The 17,328-nt window shown below is 46.7% G+C and overlaps 1 protein-coding gene across 1 annotated transcript; it reads left to right on the top strand.

Moving 5' to 3' along the window:
- Positions 1-1,017: 1,017 nt before the first annotated feature.
- On the top strand, positions 1,018-17,056 carry LOC125959421 (uncharacterized). Its single transcript, XM_049692245.1, has 20 exons — positions 1,018-1,027; positions 2,986-3,154; positions 3,237-3,571; positions 3,693-3,904; positions 4,190-4,306; positions 4,770-4,899; positions 4,996-5,385; positions 5,662-5,892; positions 5,971-6,189; positions 6,287-6,429; positions 13,101-13,230; positions 13,302-13,539; positions 13,642-14,188; positions 14,265-14,384; positions 14,482-14,608; positions 14,693-14,856; positions 15,880-16,078; positions 16,159-16,386; positions 16,473-16,706; positions 16,813-17,056. The coding sequence occupies exons 1-20, from the start codon at positions 1,018-1,020 to the stop codon at positions 16,971-16,973; spliced, it is 4,104 nt and encodes a 1,367-aa protein (XP_049548202.1). The 3' UTR covers positions 16,974-17,056.
- The last annotated feature ends 272 nt before the right edge of the window (positions 17,057-17,328 follow it).

Raw genomic sequence — 17,328 nt, forward strand, 5'->3', positions numbered from 1 at the left:
TTAGCTTGGTTACACATTTCGGGTGAAATTCAAATGTATAACCATATTTTTGGCTTATAAACGGAAGACTTTTAGCATACGCACTCTTGTACTCATGTAGAGCTATTGTAATGTGGCATAGTTTGCTCCAAAATAGACAGCGACAGGGTTTTCATGATGGAACAGATAGTTAATTCTAACGGTTTCCTAATCTCCGGAATGGTTTTCATCATTTGTTCGATCATTCGTCTTCCCAGAACGTCTGGTTTTATATCTCATTTACTAATCTGATTAACATTGCTGATTAGTCATGATGGCATAAAGGCATCCCCTACTAATAATATTTTTTCTGCTAATATCTGTTGAGACACATGATTGAATCAATGCTGCATAAGAAGATTTCAGGCATGCAACGATTTTTATTCCTCCCATACACCCATTTCTTTAGCGAAAACCCGTGCGCAATCAACTTACTACTGGAACTACTACGATTGATGGATTAAATTACTGCAACCAATAATGGGGGAGGGGAGGGGGGGGGCCTAAAACGTTAAAACAGATGTAAACTAAAGGCCTAACAAAGATCTAGTAAGCAGAGGGGTTTAGTAGAGTCACAATAATATTTATTGTAAAGTGGGCTTTTACTTTTGTCACATCTGTGATCGACCATCTCTCATTTAAACATTTATCAAAAATTTGTTATCAATCCAATCGAGATGAAAGCTAGTGAAACTGAAAGAGGAATGTTAAACCTTCAAGAAAAACACAACACTTGCCGTTTACGGTAGAAAATATAGGATTTACAGTCGAAAATCTACGAAAATCAAGGGGTGGACTTTTACTTATGCCGGTCACTGTATAAAGTGAGGGTTTTAGAAAAAAATAAATTCTAATACAACCGCGGCAGCAACCGCATGGAAATGTTGCTGGTAATTAAGTTTTATATTGATGTTTATTAATGTGCTTTGCTTATCATAATGGAGTGCAAAATCATGTGAGACAATAAAAACATGGTAGTAACAAATTTTTGAAAGTGCTATGGTTTTGTGTAAGTACATAATGAATTAAAAAAAGTATACACACATTCAACCAAAAAAAAACAGCGATTGATGTCCAGATAATGTGTTGAAAATTTCAAACGAAGCGTTACGGTATTTTCAAAGCTATGGTGGGCATCGACTTTATAAACGCGACCTTAGGGACACCCGCTTTAAAGTCTTGATATGCATTGAACCATGTATGGCGCGTGCTTGTCCGAACCGCTATGCGTTTTGTTAGCTTGGCTTCGTTTGATTCAAAATTTCTACAAAAGACTACCGTGTTATCACAAAAAAAACAGCAAATGCCCCATACCTAGTTTGTGTGCGTCCACAAGTGATAGATGCTACGATGAAAAGAGACGTCGCCTTTGCGCTACGTCAACATTTCAATTCAGAATTCATTGAACTGCGCTACATTAACGCTTGACTGGCCGGCATGAAGGCGATGAAGAGTCTTTTTAGGGCTGATACCAGCGTACCGAGTGCAGCCAAGCGTGGACTAGGAAAAGTAATCTAGCTTTAGACAAAAAACTATCAGACTGACTGTCGGCTGCTGATAGAGGTCTGTTATCAAGGGTTTATTTATTTTTTTGTATCTTCCATACCGAAACACATTCTAATCTTCGTGTATCAGACCGACAATTACGCAATTGACTTTCATGTCTTTGGTTTAATGTGTGTTTAATGTTAGGACTAGGCCAACAGATTTCGTAACGTTGTGAGAGCAGCATGTGTTTGTGTTTGCACAAGACAACGCATTTGATAATATCAGATTCATTGGGTTGGTGGATATCATAGCAAATGTGTAGAACACACAACGGTAATTTAAAAAGGAAACACAAGATTTATTCGACTGGATAATGCATCGTAATAACGCACTATAAAACGGCATAGAGAAACTAACGTCAAATAAATGGACATTTTTACTGAAATGAAGCAGAGATGCATGCATGTGCTTCCTCAGCATCGAGTAGCGGTTATTCATTTCCACAGCGTGCATGTCGTTCTGGCGAAAACGTATCTGTACAATGTAGTTTACCACCGAACATTGAACGTGACCATCAGAGACATTTTTTATCTTAATACTCTAGACTCAGTATTCTTCTTAAGATGCTATCTTTATCTCTTCAATCGTGTGTATTGTCAGTGTGTAGTACAGCGCAACTTAAAGAGTGGTTTACACTAATTACGCTCTATAACAGGCTCTGTTTAGAGGATATTTCATGACGAAAACATTTTTTTAATTTCTAGTTTTTTATCTAAATGACAAATCAATAATGTCATTAAATACAGTCATACTTCATAGTTTAGAAGTTTTCCCTGGTACCCCCTTCAATGATTTATTAAATTTCTGAATTTGCCATTTTAAACACTATTTTTAAGCTGAACCTCAATCGTTTTATTCTTTTCTTTGAAATAATTTTCGAATGTTGCTTCATATCGTCGTCATCATTTTCTCATCAGTTTAAAATTAAGTTTTAACGATATCAATCGAAGGGCATAGGAGCATTTCGTTTTTGCATCGCAATTTCCACGGAAAGCTAAAAAAGAAACCCAAAAAATCCCAGAATCACGTATAATAGTGAAACTGCTATCCAGTAACGGTCGAAAGTTGTGAAAACAACGGTAGAAACGTTGGCGAGCATAGGACGACATTATCTGCAACTCCAAGCCTTATTAGATTCAAAGATTTCTCGGATCGTTTGTAGTCAATTGTTAGTGGAACCAATGCTTGATCGATTTATGCCAGGAACCTAAGCACATTTTATTTTTCTCTTTACAAACTCTCTTCTGATTTTAATGCAAACATGTAAAACTCAAATCGTTCCAAAAGAGCGTTTGCGTAGCAGTTTTGAAATTTTGAAGCATCAGCATCAGATAGGGCGCGCTCTAGGCCACTATTCGTTTAACTATTCGCTTCCATTTCATTTGAACCTATTTCAAACTACGCATCACCACTCTCCAGCAAGCATCTGGTCGGAGCTGCTTTGGAGTAACCAGTCACAGGACATACCGGCCACCACCACAAACCGAATCGTCCCGGGCGAACAGTGTGATCGACCGTGCGTATCCGGTGAGCAACCCCTAACATGCCACTTTCACTGGAAGCTGGAGAACTTTGCCAGTATGGGCTCGTGAGTATGCAAATTCGCGGTCCAGATCGGAATCGAACCACCAACCATTGAACCATTTACTCCTGCTGCTGCCACATTCCAGATCCTGCTGGGACTGTCGTCTCGGTGTGCGGTCCCACTGTTTTCATCCCCAGTGCGTGACGACCGATGGTACGGAGCGTGGCATACTGAGCATCAACCGGCAGGTGCCGGGTCCAACGGTGCACGTCTGCAAGCACGATACGGTCGTCGTCGATGTGGAGAACCATCTCGAGGGAGCCGGTACGACGATCCACTGGCACGGGTTCCATCAGCATGCGACCCCATGGATGGACGGTGTCCCGATGGTCACCCAGTGTCCCATCGCCCAGGGTACAACGTTCCGGTACCGGTTTGAGGCGGTCGAAGCGGGGACCCAATTCTATCACTCACACGCCGGTCAGTACGAATCCGTCCGAATCCGTTGGCCGGTCGGTCCAAAAACTGTGTTTTCTAATTATTTTTACGTCCCTCCTCGTCCACTTGACGTGCGAACGACACACGACGCAACGCGACGCAGGTTTCCAGAAGGCGAACGGACACTACGGTATGATTGTGGTGCGGAATCCGGACGATCTGAACCTGGGCCAGTACGACCACGATCTGTCCGAGCATCGGATCATCATCGCGGACTGGACGCGCGACCTGGTGGAGAAGTGGGTCCCGGGCATCCAGTCCGACTCGATGCGCATCGACTCTATCCTGATCAATGGCCGCGGACGATATTTTAATGTATGAATAATGTAATTTACTCTCCGCGCTTCAACTCTTACCTCTTCCCCTTTTTCACCACTCCATGCGGCTCGGATTGGTCCCCATTTTGCCCGGTGGTGTATTGGTCGAGTGGTCCAATGACCTACAACGGCAAACTGAGTTACAATCTGAAGCGGAAGCGAAGTGCTCGAACGTTGGCAGCGTGGTGGGAAATGAAAATTTATTGAAAATTATTCTCACACTCCGCTCCTCTCAACCCCTTTTCTGCACCCTTTCCTCACCCTTCTTCTACTGTCCTTACAGGCAACGATAGGTTCGCGAACCGAAGCACCACTGACCGTGTATCGCGTCGAGTACGGCCAACGCTACCGCTTTCGACTGATCAGCAGCGGCAGCCAGTACTGTCCGTTTCAGTTGCAGGTTGGTCATGGCCGGGAGGAATGGCGTAGTTTAAGCATTCGTAATTATGTTACACCTCCCGTACCGTGGAACCCCAGGTTGTGTCCCCTCGAGTTTCAGCCACAGTTATTGCCACATTCCCGGTCCAGTTAAAGGCCAAATTTGTGTCCACCGTTGTTCGCGTGCGCGCGCGCGCGTTTGTGTGTGTGTGACGTGTGTTCCACATGTCCGCAACGGCAATATGTTTCAATTTGTGTTCCTTAATTTGGCAATCTTTTTCGATTAATTGCTTCTTGTACCTGGAGAAGGAGAGCCCGCCCGGGAGAGTGAGCGAGCGAGCGAGCAATCGAAGCGATAATTTACGAGCAATCGGGTTGGGGCACGAGCTAGCCCTGGAGGCTCCGGGTGGGTGGGAGGGCAAGAAATTAGTTTTGTGATGTTTCTGCATAAAACATAACGCTTCGCTTTTAATCGTTTTTTGCAGATCCAGAACCACACCATGCTAATCATCGCGACGGACGGTGGAACCGTGCAGCCGGAACATTCCTTCAACACCCTCGTCTCGATATCCGGCGAGCGGTACGATTTCGTGTTGCATGCGAACCAACCACCAGGTAAGTAGTGGTAGCGTGTCACCTCGCTCTCTGACCGATTTCGATGACATGCATTTCATAACCTATTTCTAATACCTAATTGACCCGCCGGTCCAGGTAACTACTGGGTTCGAGTGCGCAGCATTGGTTTCTGTGATCCGATGCGTGTCGAGGACTTTGCCATCCTGTCGTACGTGATGCCCGAGACGGACGACATCGCCGAGGAGGGTCTCACGGTGGAGCAAACGTTGGCCTTTCCCCGGAACGAACAAATACCGGCGTTCGATGAACCGTATCCGATCGGGGCGATACTCAATCACCAAACCGCACCGTGCTACACACCGAACGATTCGTACGTGTGTGCCGCCGATCTGGAATCGTACGAGATGTACCGGGACGAGGAGCTCATCGATGCCGTACCAGATCGAAGCTTTCTGCTGGGCTTCTACGTGAAGAGGGCCAACAACAGTGTTCTGTTTTCCGACCGTGGGACCGGCCACTTTGCAAGTAAGAGAGTTGACGAGAAGTGCCGCACGTTACCATGCGTTCGGTAAATTTCTTGGAACCGGAACGGGGGGCTAATTGAGTGACTCATTATACCGGTGGCCATATACGGGCTCTTCGACTTCGACATTCAATTAGGCACCGATGGAGTGTCCTTAGCCGCCATCTCGTCTTAGTCGCACTCAATAATTACTTCTTTTCGTCCTCGAGTACCGGGTCCGGGTGGGTTGAGCTTGACAGATGTGTAACGCTTCCTACCTTCTCCACGCCCCGAAACAGCCGTACGGCAAGACTTCAACACGATTGCGGCAACGAATATGATCAGCTTCGAGTCGACGTCCTTCCCGTTGCTCATCCAGCCGGAGCTGATAGTGGACGAGAATGCCCAGTTCTGCAACGTGAGCCACAAGCCGGCCCACTGCACCGACGATAAGCTGTGCTTCTGTACCCACCGGCTAAAGGTGAAGCACAATGAAATTGTGGAAATTGTGCTGCTCGATACGGCACCCGGTAGGCACCGAACAACCGCATTCGATTGAACGACTCAAGTGCTTCAACTCTCCTTCTCTCACTCTCCTTTACTTACAGTGGTGCAGGCGTTCTATCATCCTTTCCATCTGCATGGCCATCGATTCATCGTGACCGATACGGGCCGGTTCCCGAGCAATGTCACCAGCGATCTATTCGGGTATCTTCGAAATCTGCAAACGGTCCGGCGACCGAACGCACACAACCCACCGTACAAGGACACCATGTCGATACCGAACCGGGGCTTTGTCAAGATTCGCTTCCGGGCGAACAATCCGGGTACGTGCCGCCCGTGGCCGCCCTTTTCGCACTTTACACTTTACCCAAAACTTACTTTACTTTCATCCTTTCCCAACAACATTTGATGAATTTGTAGGGTTCTGGCTCGTACACTGTCACTTTGAGTGGCACCTTGCCAATGGGATGGCGCTCGTGTTGCAGATCGGTGAGCCAGAGGAGATGCTGAAACCACCGGCCGATTTCCCCCGGTGCGGCAACTATCTACCACCGATAGATGGAGTTTGATGGAGTGGTCCGGAATGAACGGAGTTCGATTCGGTCCATTAAGATAGCTACTGTGTTCAATTAAAGTAATGAAGAAATATATAATGTCCACTTGATCGTACCAGTATGTTGCGTGAACGGTTTCTTGCTTTGATCAAAAGAGAATCCAAAAAGGCCCAATAGAATAAACGCTCATTATGCTGTTCGAAGCGCGGTTTTCAAAACTCAATATTTTTGTTATTTTTGCTCACACAATGCTCTTGTATGAATAAGCGTTCATGAAAAAATGCAAAAGTAAATATGGATTTATAAAATTAACTACCTTAGCCCTCATTTAAGGGCAGACGTTTTCCTCCGCGTGATACATGGCGATTTAAAAAAAAAGTATCTTTGCCACGATTGATGTAAAACATGCACAAGATACTCAAGAAAGGAAAAGAAAGGAAAGGAGAAAAGGGGTGGAAAAACCTTTTTTTCATTCTTCGTATTTCACTGCTTTTCAGTACAATTTCCAATTGCCTCGGTTTAAGTAATCCTGGATCTGCTTTCGGAGACATTACGCTTTCCTTTTAGTCGGCGCTAGGGAAGGATGCTTTCTTTTGGTCCGGGAATTGGTTGAGAGAGTTTATTCAACAGAAATGAAGTGAAAATGAAGAAAATAAACCATATTTAAACACTTTCTAAACCATTTTTATCTTCCATAACAACGGATTCCAACGTTTTCTTGCGGGCGAAAGGATTTCTGTCTCACTCTCATATTATTTCGCCTGTAATGTATGCAATGTTTGGCCAAAATCGTAGGCGCCACATTTTCCACAAAATACAACCAAATAAATGAAATGTTGTAGATTAAAATAAAACTTTGGTAAAAAAAATGAATTAGAATGGTTTTTTCACAACAACTCTTCAGAGCGATTATTCCATCAAACGAATTTTTTGTACACTATAGCATAGTTAAGAGAAATTTTGAAAGTGAATAGTGAGAAAAATATGTAAAAGGGTACGTTTTTATGTGGCCGCAATTTTTTATATTCTATAATAAAGTATTGAAAGGTAACAGAAAGAAAGCAATAATATGTCTCCGGTTATGTATTGACGACCACCACAGCGACATGGAGCAAGATGTCCATACTCAATAAGTTTTAAAAAAAAACCAGCATCATTAACTTTTCCCAACGAATCCTCGCCATTCGTCTTGAAAACAATGAATAAAAATGCAACAGATTCGTAAATATGCCTCGTCACATCTGCTACTAGTTTATTTTAATATCAAATTCAAATTCCTCTCAACAACGATTCAAAATCCCATTTCCGATCTGAGCTAGGCTGAAGGAAAATCCTTTCACCCAAAGACTGTTACCTTAACATTTGGCTGCCGTTTGCGCCGTGCCTACTGGAACTGCCATCACACCGATTCCCCACTATATTACGTGCGGGCATAATAACGACCGACACCTACCGCACGCACGACGCTCGCAATCACCCTCATAAGCTCCAACGACCTTTAACCTAAACCAATCTCTTCGGATGACTTTTACGAGCGGAAAGCATTTCATCTCGCCCTACCACCACCGTCGTCCTTTCACCTCATCAAATACCCAAATGTGATGCAAATCACAGCCCACGAACCCCATACCATGGCCATACCATTTGCCTAAGCATAGATTAGCGAAAAGGGCGTCGTCCAGGCTTCGCACCCTCGCACGCTGCACAGGCCGAAGGCCGCTCGTTTGCTGCCCTTCATTTACCTAATTGGTTTTCGGAATTTCGGGTCTCTTTCATCGGTTCTCTTAAGAATTCAACGATGATGTCTCGAAGAGCATGTGTGTGCGTCGTCGTTGCTGCCATTTGGCATCATAAAGGAATCCAAAGCTCCTGAAGAAGGAATCCGTTACAGTCAATCCTCATCCTGAGTGAATGTTTCGAAATCTTTTGCAAAAAATTGATCCCAAACCCTTGCTATGCTCGCTATGGCTCACCATAAATCACTCCGCAATAACGCATGTTTCTTTTACCATCTCTATAGATAATGTCCGTGTCTAATAGGCCATTTCGCGTAACGGAGAGGGCGTTCTGTTTGTCCGACTCTTCGACTCTCCCTTGTGCTGCTATCGGTTTGGAATCGGACTCCATCTCCAGCTCGTCATATGACTAATGTCACCGCGGGGCTGATTAGCGCCATTTGTGCCTCTCTCGAGTCGAGGGAAATCATGCCCACCATCTCCTCGTCTGTAAGAGACCGAAACCCAGATCGCACGTGGCGTAATTGAGTTGAGGCGGGCCTCACTCTCCCATCCCCAGCAATCTAAGATTCAAAGTTGTTGTAGTTTTTTTTTCAAACCCCGCGTTTGACACAAAACAGCAAACACTTGCCACGACCTTTCCGACATCTGGCAGCATTTTCGGTCCCTCTTCCTCTTCCTCTTTTTGGTGGATGGTGGGTTACCGGATTGTCGCCGCAAAATTTTTAATCGAATCAAGCATGGAACTAATTTGCTCTCGGATTCTGCTGCTGCTGCTGATGTTGCTGCTTATGCTGAAAAGGAACGGTTTCAGCTCGCGTCAGCTCACGGTTTCGGAGGCAACCACAAAGCGCCCATTGCATAATCTTGTAAAACCAGATAAAGGACATCCATGTGAAGTCGGTACGATATGTGTGTGTGTGCAAGAAGAGGGTAGATAGAGGGAAAAAGAACGTGAAGCTAAGGGTGAAAGTAGGAGTATGTATGTGTATGTGTGTGTATGTGTGTGTCAGCAAAAAATCCGACCAAATCTCGTCCGTGCCCTGGGTTTGAGTTGGTGTTTTGTTGGAACATTTTTATCACAACTTTGTCTCCCGGAGTCATCATAACGGTTGGGTGGCTTGAGCGAGCTACTTTGACCCCGCACACACGCACACACACACACACACACACACACATACATAGTGTTATGCTCGCTGATGGTGTAGCCCCTATAGGTTCTCCGCACTTAATCAAATATACAACTTCCTTCGCGCCTTACTCTGGATGCAGCACCCCTCCGAGTGATTTTAGGCCAACTCCTCGGAGTGCCAGCACCCCTTTTTGGTGGCACCAGCCAGCCAGTACTAGGGGACTGGCGTCGTGCTGGTGCTAAGAGATTTCCCCAGCTTCTGGTTTCTTTTTGCGCTGGAAAACATGTGTTAATTGTGTATGCGAACGGCTTACGGTGAGCCTGTGACGCGGGGGTGTGTCGCGATCCAGGGAGGGAGGGAGGGGTTGGCTGGCGTGGTAGCAAGGGTGGGCGTCGAGGTGGGCGTCGAGGTGGGCGTCCGTTCTGTACGCCCGTTTGTGCGGCCTCCGTATTTGTTGGCATATTTACCGTGCGGCTTCAATTTAGCATAAATGGTAATGCATTCAGTAAACATGCCTCCCGTTTGATGATTATCCTTCGAGAGAACCGGCCCGGCGTAGAACGTATAATTTGCGCGTCCTCGATGTGGAATGCGTACATACAGAACCACACACACACACACCCACACCACGAGGGTGAGATGGTTGGATGGGCTCACTCGCTAAGCCTTGGGGTATCGTTGGCTTAAAACATCTTAAGGCTGACAACGATCTATACACGTTCAAATACACACATACAACACCACACACACACATACGACACCACACACACACACACACCAGTCGTTTCATCCCTTGTTATCATATGCTGCTACGTTGCGCCGAAAAACGCGATTTCGCGAATTCATAGCTGATGTCGTGCGGGACCGAAGCATGCTGTGGCTGACAGTTTAAAGCCACCCAGGCTACCTTTGGGCTTTGGGCCTCCAACAAAAAAAGGACAACAGACCCTGAGTGCGCGGCACTATTACTGAGGCTCACTTGCAGTACACCTGAACCAATTGACACGCTATTTGCAACCTTCCATCACTGGGAAAGGACTGTTTGGGAATATTGTGTTGGCAAGGACCTTTAAGCAAAATTCAATTTCGCTTCCACTCACTATAGTTAAAAGGACACAAATGGCCAAAATGGAGGACTCGGCTCCAGGAACTACGAGAGAGGGCTCTCTCTCTCGTCTTCTGGGTCCGTTTGTTTGTCCAACATTCCACGCTATTTCCATGTGTGCTGGCGGGCTTTCGAAATTAATTAAAACCCACTGTTTGTCTGGGCCACACTCGCTCCGTTCGCTTGCTCTCATCGTTGTCGCTGCTGCGATAGGCTACGGCGGCGCTGTACCGGGACCTACAGCAACATACGCAATGTTGGTGTCACATCTCGGCGCGGAATCGGTAGTTTATGGAATTCACTCTCATTTTTTGCGTACCCTTCGATTGCGGCCATTCGTTTGTCGGCAACAGTACTGACAGGAGGCTGAGATTAGTTGGAAGATTATTTTCGTTAATTTATTACGTCAAACAGAGCTGCTGAAGCAGACATGCCGGCCTTCGGGAACCACTTCTAATCGCGTCCGTTACACTATCGGAGGAATCTTATGTTCCAGACGGTGGTCGAACAGTTGAAGATGAAGCACATAGAATGCGCACGTAGTTGTAGTCTGTGCGAGCACATTCAAAATTGAAAGCAAGGCACAAGTTGTTAATAAATCAGATAGAAGATTGATTTGTTATATGCACAATTAACACTTGAAATGAAGATTTTGAATAAAAAAAAACATGGTTTTTGAGAAAAAAGTCATTTTGTTCTACTAATTATACTAATTAAGTTTAATACTCAATCTTTTCTTCGTGTTTTGTGTTAAAAATATATATTTTAAACTCTATTGCAGTTATAGAGTTCATTACGGCTTTAACATAAAAAAATAAGCATTTTAGCCATTAAAAAATAGCATTTTTGAATATGTAATCTTTTATACACGTTCACGACTGAAGTTATTCAAACAGCCTGTGATTCAAAATTGTTGATTAGACTAGAGAATATGTGGTTCGAATAGAAGCTATGTGATAGAGAATGAATTTATTCAAAGCTACATGCAGAATATGGGCATACTACTGTGTCCAAAAAGTAAGGTGACATTGGATGTATTTTGAAAGTTCCTTAATTTTTCTTCCAAATCCATTTTTTTGCCATCAATGTAATCCCTCCCAGACACAATGCACTTATGCCGACGAGTTTTCCAGTTTTCTAAACACGCGAAAATGTCGTCTTTAGGAATGGCCTTCAGCACCTTTTTCGCAGCGGCTTAAATCTGCTCTTTCGTGTCAAAACAGTATCCCCGGAACGTAATTTAGGGCTTGTCTAATAGCCGGAAGCCAAATGTAACCATATCAGGCGCATACGGTTTTATCGGAACGATATGAGTGAAAATATTGGCAAAAAAGTCACAGAAAACCAAAGAAGTGTTAGATGGTGCATTATCGTGATCGAACACTGACGCGCTTAAGATGAAAAACATCCTTCCAAATGTAATTAGCGGATATGTTTGATATGCAAATATCATCAACAAAGTCTCTTGTTATTAATCGACGGTTTTCCAACACCACATCTTTGATTTTTTGGACGTGAACTGCATCGATTGTCGTTGGTGGTCGTCTAGAGCGTTCTTCCTCTTCAAAACGTTCCCGACCCTCCTGGAAGTCTTTCCACCAAGTGTAAATAATTTTTATTGACGTAGTATCGTCACTAAAGACATTCTGTACCATTCGCATTGGTATATTTGCAGCAGAAAAAATATTTTTAATGCAAATTCTTTGTTTAAAAACTTGCGACATGGAGAAAAACGAAGAATGCACTTTTAGCAGTTCACAAAAAAATACGTATCTCAAACACTAGTGAATATTTTGACGTGAAACTTGCCATGGTTGTCAATAACAGTGCTGACAACATATAAAAAATACAAAATTAAAGATATCCTTTTACGCAGGCAATTTGGACACCGTGTCACCTTACTTTTTGGACACAGTAGTATGTTTGCGCAGTTGCTGTAGCGTGTTCATATATTCCTAATAGTTTCTTGAGGCATATCAGTTTAAACTCTGGACAGTAAGTTTAAAAAAAAACAATAAACATAAAAATATCATGCGTACTCCTTTCCTAGTCATACATTTGAGAATAAAAAGATACTTAAAGTCATACGGGACAAGTAAACTGATGCAGACTTTGTAAATCTTGAAACACAGAGGATCATGAAATATCCAAAATAAAGATAATGGAATGATGTTTTGCCGAAATCAAAACAAGTTGAAGCACTTGAACTGCCAAGAATACATTCAACCGAATTTCCTCCGAGCATTGTACGATTGTCTCTTAAAAAAGGTCAAAAGAGCGAATCAGGAGCACCGGTTTCCACTGTATGCGAGGGCAATTTCATCAGGTCAATGGCTCAAACAGTAACTAATTGCAGACAGCATTTCGCGCTTATCTTACACGTGGTTACACTGCTTCCTTGAATGCATTATGCTAATAAGCCAAATAGCAACACGAGCCGTCGGGCTTCGCTCCCGACAAACCCTTCATGGTGCCAAGTTGAAAAGCGTTCGGAATGTGTCCGCAGCATGAAAATTGAAACAAAAATTCAACTAAATAAAACACTTGAACCATTCCCAATCACACGGCATGCGGTGATAAGGCATTGCCCGAAAAATGTGTGTCCAATTAAAAAGCCAACCTCCATCTCCTCTCCGTGCATGTGGCGACTAATGATGATCAGCTACCCGTAGCAAGTACCCCGGACGACGACGACGATGGCGGTAGATTCATCAGTTATCAGGAGCAGCTCAAATCGACAGGATGGCCGTGAGATGTGGTTACATCGCGACGGCCGTACTAGCAGTGCTCGTGTGCGCCATCTTCCTCGTACGGTTTCGGACCTACCCGAACGCAAGTGAGCTTAAACCGGAAGCGGCCATCGGAGGGCTTTATAAGTGATTTGATTCGTTCCCTTTCCTTCTCCAGAATGTCCTTTGGTGACACGAATTCTCGATGGCCCATACCTGTTACAAGCGGCCATAGTGAACGAAGAAATCGAAGTGCCAGTGTTACGGCTAGAGCAACCGCAGCAGTTCCACCAACAGCCTACTGTGACAGGTGTCCTGCGTGATGGCAGTGAGTGTGATCGCCCCTGCACGACAAACGGTGTGCCGAAGGTTTGCTACTTTCACTGGATAGCGGAGCATTACGCGGCGATGGGATCGTAAGTACGATCGACGACGACTATCCATGACGATCCCGGTGTTCCTCAAATTGTGTCTGGTTCTCTGGTTCTCCTCCCAATGCCCCAAAAAATGGTGCTCAGTGCGTGTGGTGATTGCCGGTGGGGTAATCGGAGCCACTGCTTTCACCCCCAGTGCATAACGGCCGACGGAATGGAACGTGGTGTTCTGTCGCTGAACCGCAAGATCCCAGGACCGACGATACACGTCTGCCGGAACGATGTAGTGGTCGTGGATCTACACAACATGATGGAGGGTCTGGAATCGACGATCCACTGGCACGGTGTCCACCAGACGGACACACCCTGGATGGATGGAGTACCGATGATTACCCAGTGTCCGATCCCACACGGAACCACCTTCCGCTATGTGTTCAACGCTACCGAATCGGGCACGCAGTACTATCACTCACATTCCGGGCACCAGAAAGCGAACGGCCACTATGGACTGCTGGTGGTCCGGTCGCCAACGGACCTTAGTCTGCCGCTCTACGACTACGATCTGTCCGAGCATCACATCGTCATCTCCGACTGGACGCTGGATCTGGTGGAGAAGTTCGTACCGGGTCTGCAGAGTAGCACCGTCCGGATGGATTCGATTCTCATCAATGGCCGGGGACGTCATTACGATGTAAGGTCGACCGCACACACACGAGCACACGCTTTGCATACTCTTCGCTAATTCGGCTTTCATTCGATACCCGCAGGAAGAAGAACACGAGCTACAGGTGCAGGCACCACTGGCGGTGTTCCGGGTGAGGAAGGGCTTCCGCTATCGATTCCGGTTAATCAGCAGCGGAAGCCAGTTCTGTCCCTTCCAGCTGCAGGTCAGTTCACTTTCAAGGGCGTCATGGCGACCCATCTTTCTTGATGCAACACACAAACACACCTTCTTTCGTCGTGTTTGGTTTTTTGTTGTTGCAGATCGAAAACCATCGAATGCAGCTCATCTCGACGGACGGTGGAGCGGTTTTGCCTCGCACGATAGACACACTTATCTCTACGTCCGGCGAGCGATACGATTTCGTACTGCACGCCAACCAAAAGCCAGGTACCCGGCGCCTAGTGTTCCATGAGGAATGTACTCCCCAACTCACCTTCTCGCTTTTGCTGCTCTCTCCCTTTCCCCAAAAAGGTAACTACTGGGTTCGAGTCCGGGCCATCGGTTTCTGCAATGTGGAGCGAAGGGAAGAGTTCGCCATCCTGTCGTACGCCGACGAGGCGACCGTAACGGATGAAGAGCTAGCCTATCCCCCGACCAGTCCACCCACCTGGGACCGTCGGTTCCCACCGGGCACGGTAAGTACACCACTGGCACTCTGGGAACGCCGAACTCCCGTGAGATACTCACACGCCGGTAGTTCATCATCATGGCTTTTCTGCCATGGCTGCCCGTCCCGACGGCTATCAGCTGCTTGATGGCCGAACGTGCAATGTTGCTAACCATTCGCAACACTATCAGCATCCATGATGCGGTGATGTATGATGATTGGTGGTCCCACCGGTGGTCGCAGGGAGAAGCAGCCAAAACAAACGACACTCATTAATGGCGGCCCCTTCAGTCGGCCCTGCATACGTCACGGTTCGGTTCTGTTTGGTGAACCGGTTCCGGTTTCGTAATCACTATCGCCCACTTATCACCCAGGAGAGTTGGCGTCTTGGCCAGCCACTGGTACTGACCATAGATGTTGGATTATTTTACTTTTTTGTCATGACCGTTTCCTTACGAGATAGAGAGACGCCAGCTCGAGATGGTTCATTTGTTCCGTTGTCATTAGTTCATTAGAAGCTTTGATGTGTCCAAAAATACGCTCCTCTGAAAGTGTTCTATTGTTATCAACGTGGTGACTATGCGATGTACATTGTCGGAAGGGTAACAGTGAACCCGGCCAGGGGGACTTACCCCACCATTAGGAGGATTAATAATTATTATTTCTAAGAACCGGTCGGCGTGCGCTCTTGCGGCAAAAGTGTTCGTGCCTTCGCCCGTACAAAGCCACAAGTTTGTGATAAGAAACGGCTGGAACTGCAGCTGGAGCTGCAGTCATAGGCAATCCAAGTAAACAAAGATCGGAACGACACTTGAGAGTGGGGCTTGCGGCAGGTTTGCCACACGCTTGCCCGCGGATCTCGGTTTCACCATTCTTGTGACCAAAATCCCCGATACTATGGACCCAGTGTCAAGTGAAGTGGATTGAGAGCTCGTCAGCTTTCCTCCTGGGGGAGGGGGGGACATCGATTTATGCTGATAGACGTGGCGCCCTGGAACTCTCACTCACACACACACACCATCTCGCTTCCTCTCTCTCTCAAACGCTCTAGGTGCTCAACAACCCGAACGCGACCTGCTACGTACCGGAGGACAATGATCTGTGCGTGGCCGATCTGGAGTCACACGAGGAGCACCGGGACGATAGTCTCATCGATGCCAAACCGGACAAAACGTTCCGCATCCTGTTCAATACGTTCACCGCCGATCCCACCATACTCTTCTCGGACAGTGGTTACGTCCGGTACATGAGTACGTCTGGCAACTTCCGGCCTATATATTCAATAAATCCCCACTACATTCGCCCGTTTTTTGTGGCAAACTCCCAACAGCGGTGGTGCTCACGCTCAACAACATCGGCGTCACGAACAACATCAGTATGGTGTTTCCCGATTTTCCGCTGCTCACGCAACCGGAGATGATCGTCGGTGACAAGCTGTTCTGCAATAACACGCACCGGCCGGACCATTGCCGGCCCCACCATGCCTGCTTCTGTCTGCATCGCCTCAAGGTGAACCTGGACGATGTGGTCGAGATGTCGCTGATTGACGACGCAGAAGGTACGAACTTCGCCCAAAAACTTCTCCGAGAGGCCAGTGCCTCTGATGAGTGCGACTTTTGTTGCCGTGCTGTGCTTTCGTTGCAGTCATCCGAGACCTGTACCATCCGTTCCACCTGCACGGCCACCGTTTCATCGTGACCGGGATGGGCCAGCTACCGCACTTCCGGACGCAGAATGAAAAGGTGGAGTACGTGGAGCGACAACCGCGCGTACCACGGAAGGTCCAAATGCCAAGCGATCACAACCCACCGTACAAGGACACCGTCTCCATACCGTCCCGTGGCTTCACCAAAATTCGCTTCCGGGCGGACAACCCCGGTACGTTACACTACCCCGCGAGCTTGCTCTTTTTTTGTGTGTGTCTGGATACTGAATACCGCGTGTTGGTGTTTGCGGTGCCCCCTGCTCCTCGCGCTTTTTACAGGCTTTTGGCTGGTGCACTGTCACTTCGAGTGGCATCTCGGTATTGGGATGAGCTTCGTGTTGCAGGTCGGTGAAATCGAGCAGATGAAGCGGCCCCCAGCGGACTTTCCGCGCTGCGGAAGCTTCCAACCGGACGTACGGGTTCCTGCACCTGCACTGTGATAGCGCTGGGACCCTGACCGACCGACCCAGCTCGATGGATGGACGCGCGCGAACTTGCATAATTGGTTACTCAGTCGAAAACGTACACACACGCCAGGACACCAGACGGGTGACACGTGGACACACAAACGCGCTCTGATGTCGGTCGGCTTTTTATGGTCGTTTCGCTGTTTGAATGTATTATTATTAGATTGTCCATGCTGTGTCCGTGGCCCGTGGTACCCCGGGGGGCGGCGTGGATGAAGAATTCGTCACTGCAGGTTGTTGGTGCATGTAGTTGCGTAAGTTCACCGTTCACCTGAGGTGGCCATTACACGAGTGGTCGAACATGCGAATGCTGGTACGCTGGGGAACG

This window comes from Anopheles darlingi, chromosome 2, assembly GCF_943734745.1.
Source record: "Anopheles darlingi chromosome 2, idAnoDarlMG_H_01, whole genome shotgun sequence".
Classification (NCBI taxonomy): Eukaryota; Metazoa; Arthropoda; class Insecta; order Diptera; family Culicidae; genus Anopheles; species Anopheles darlingi.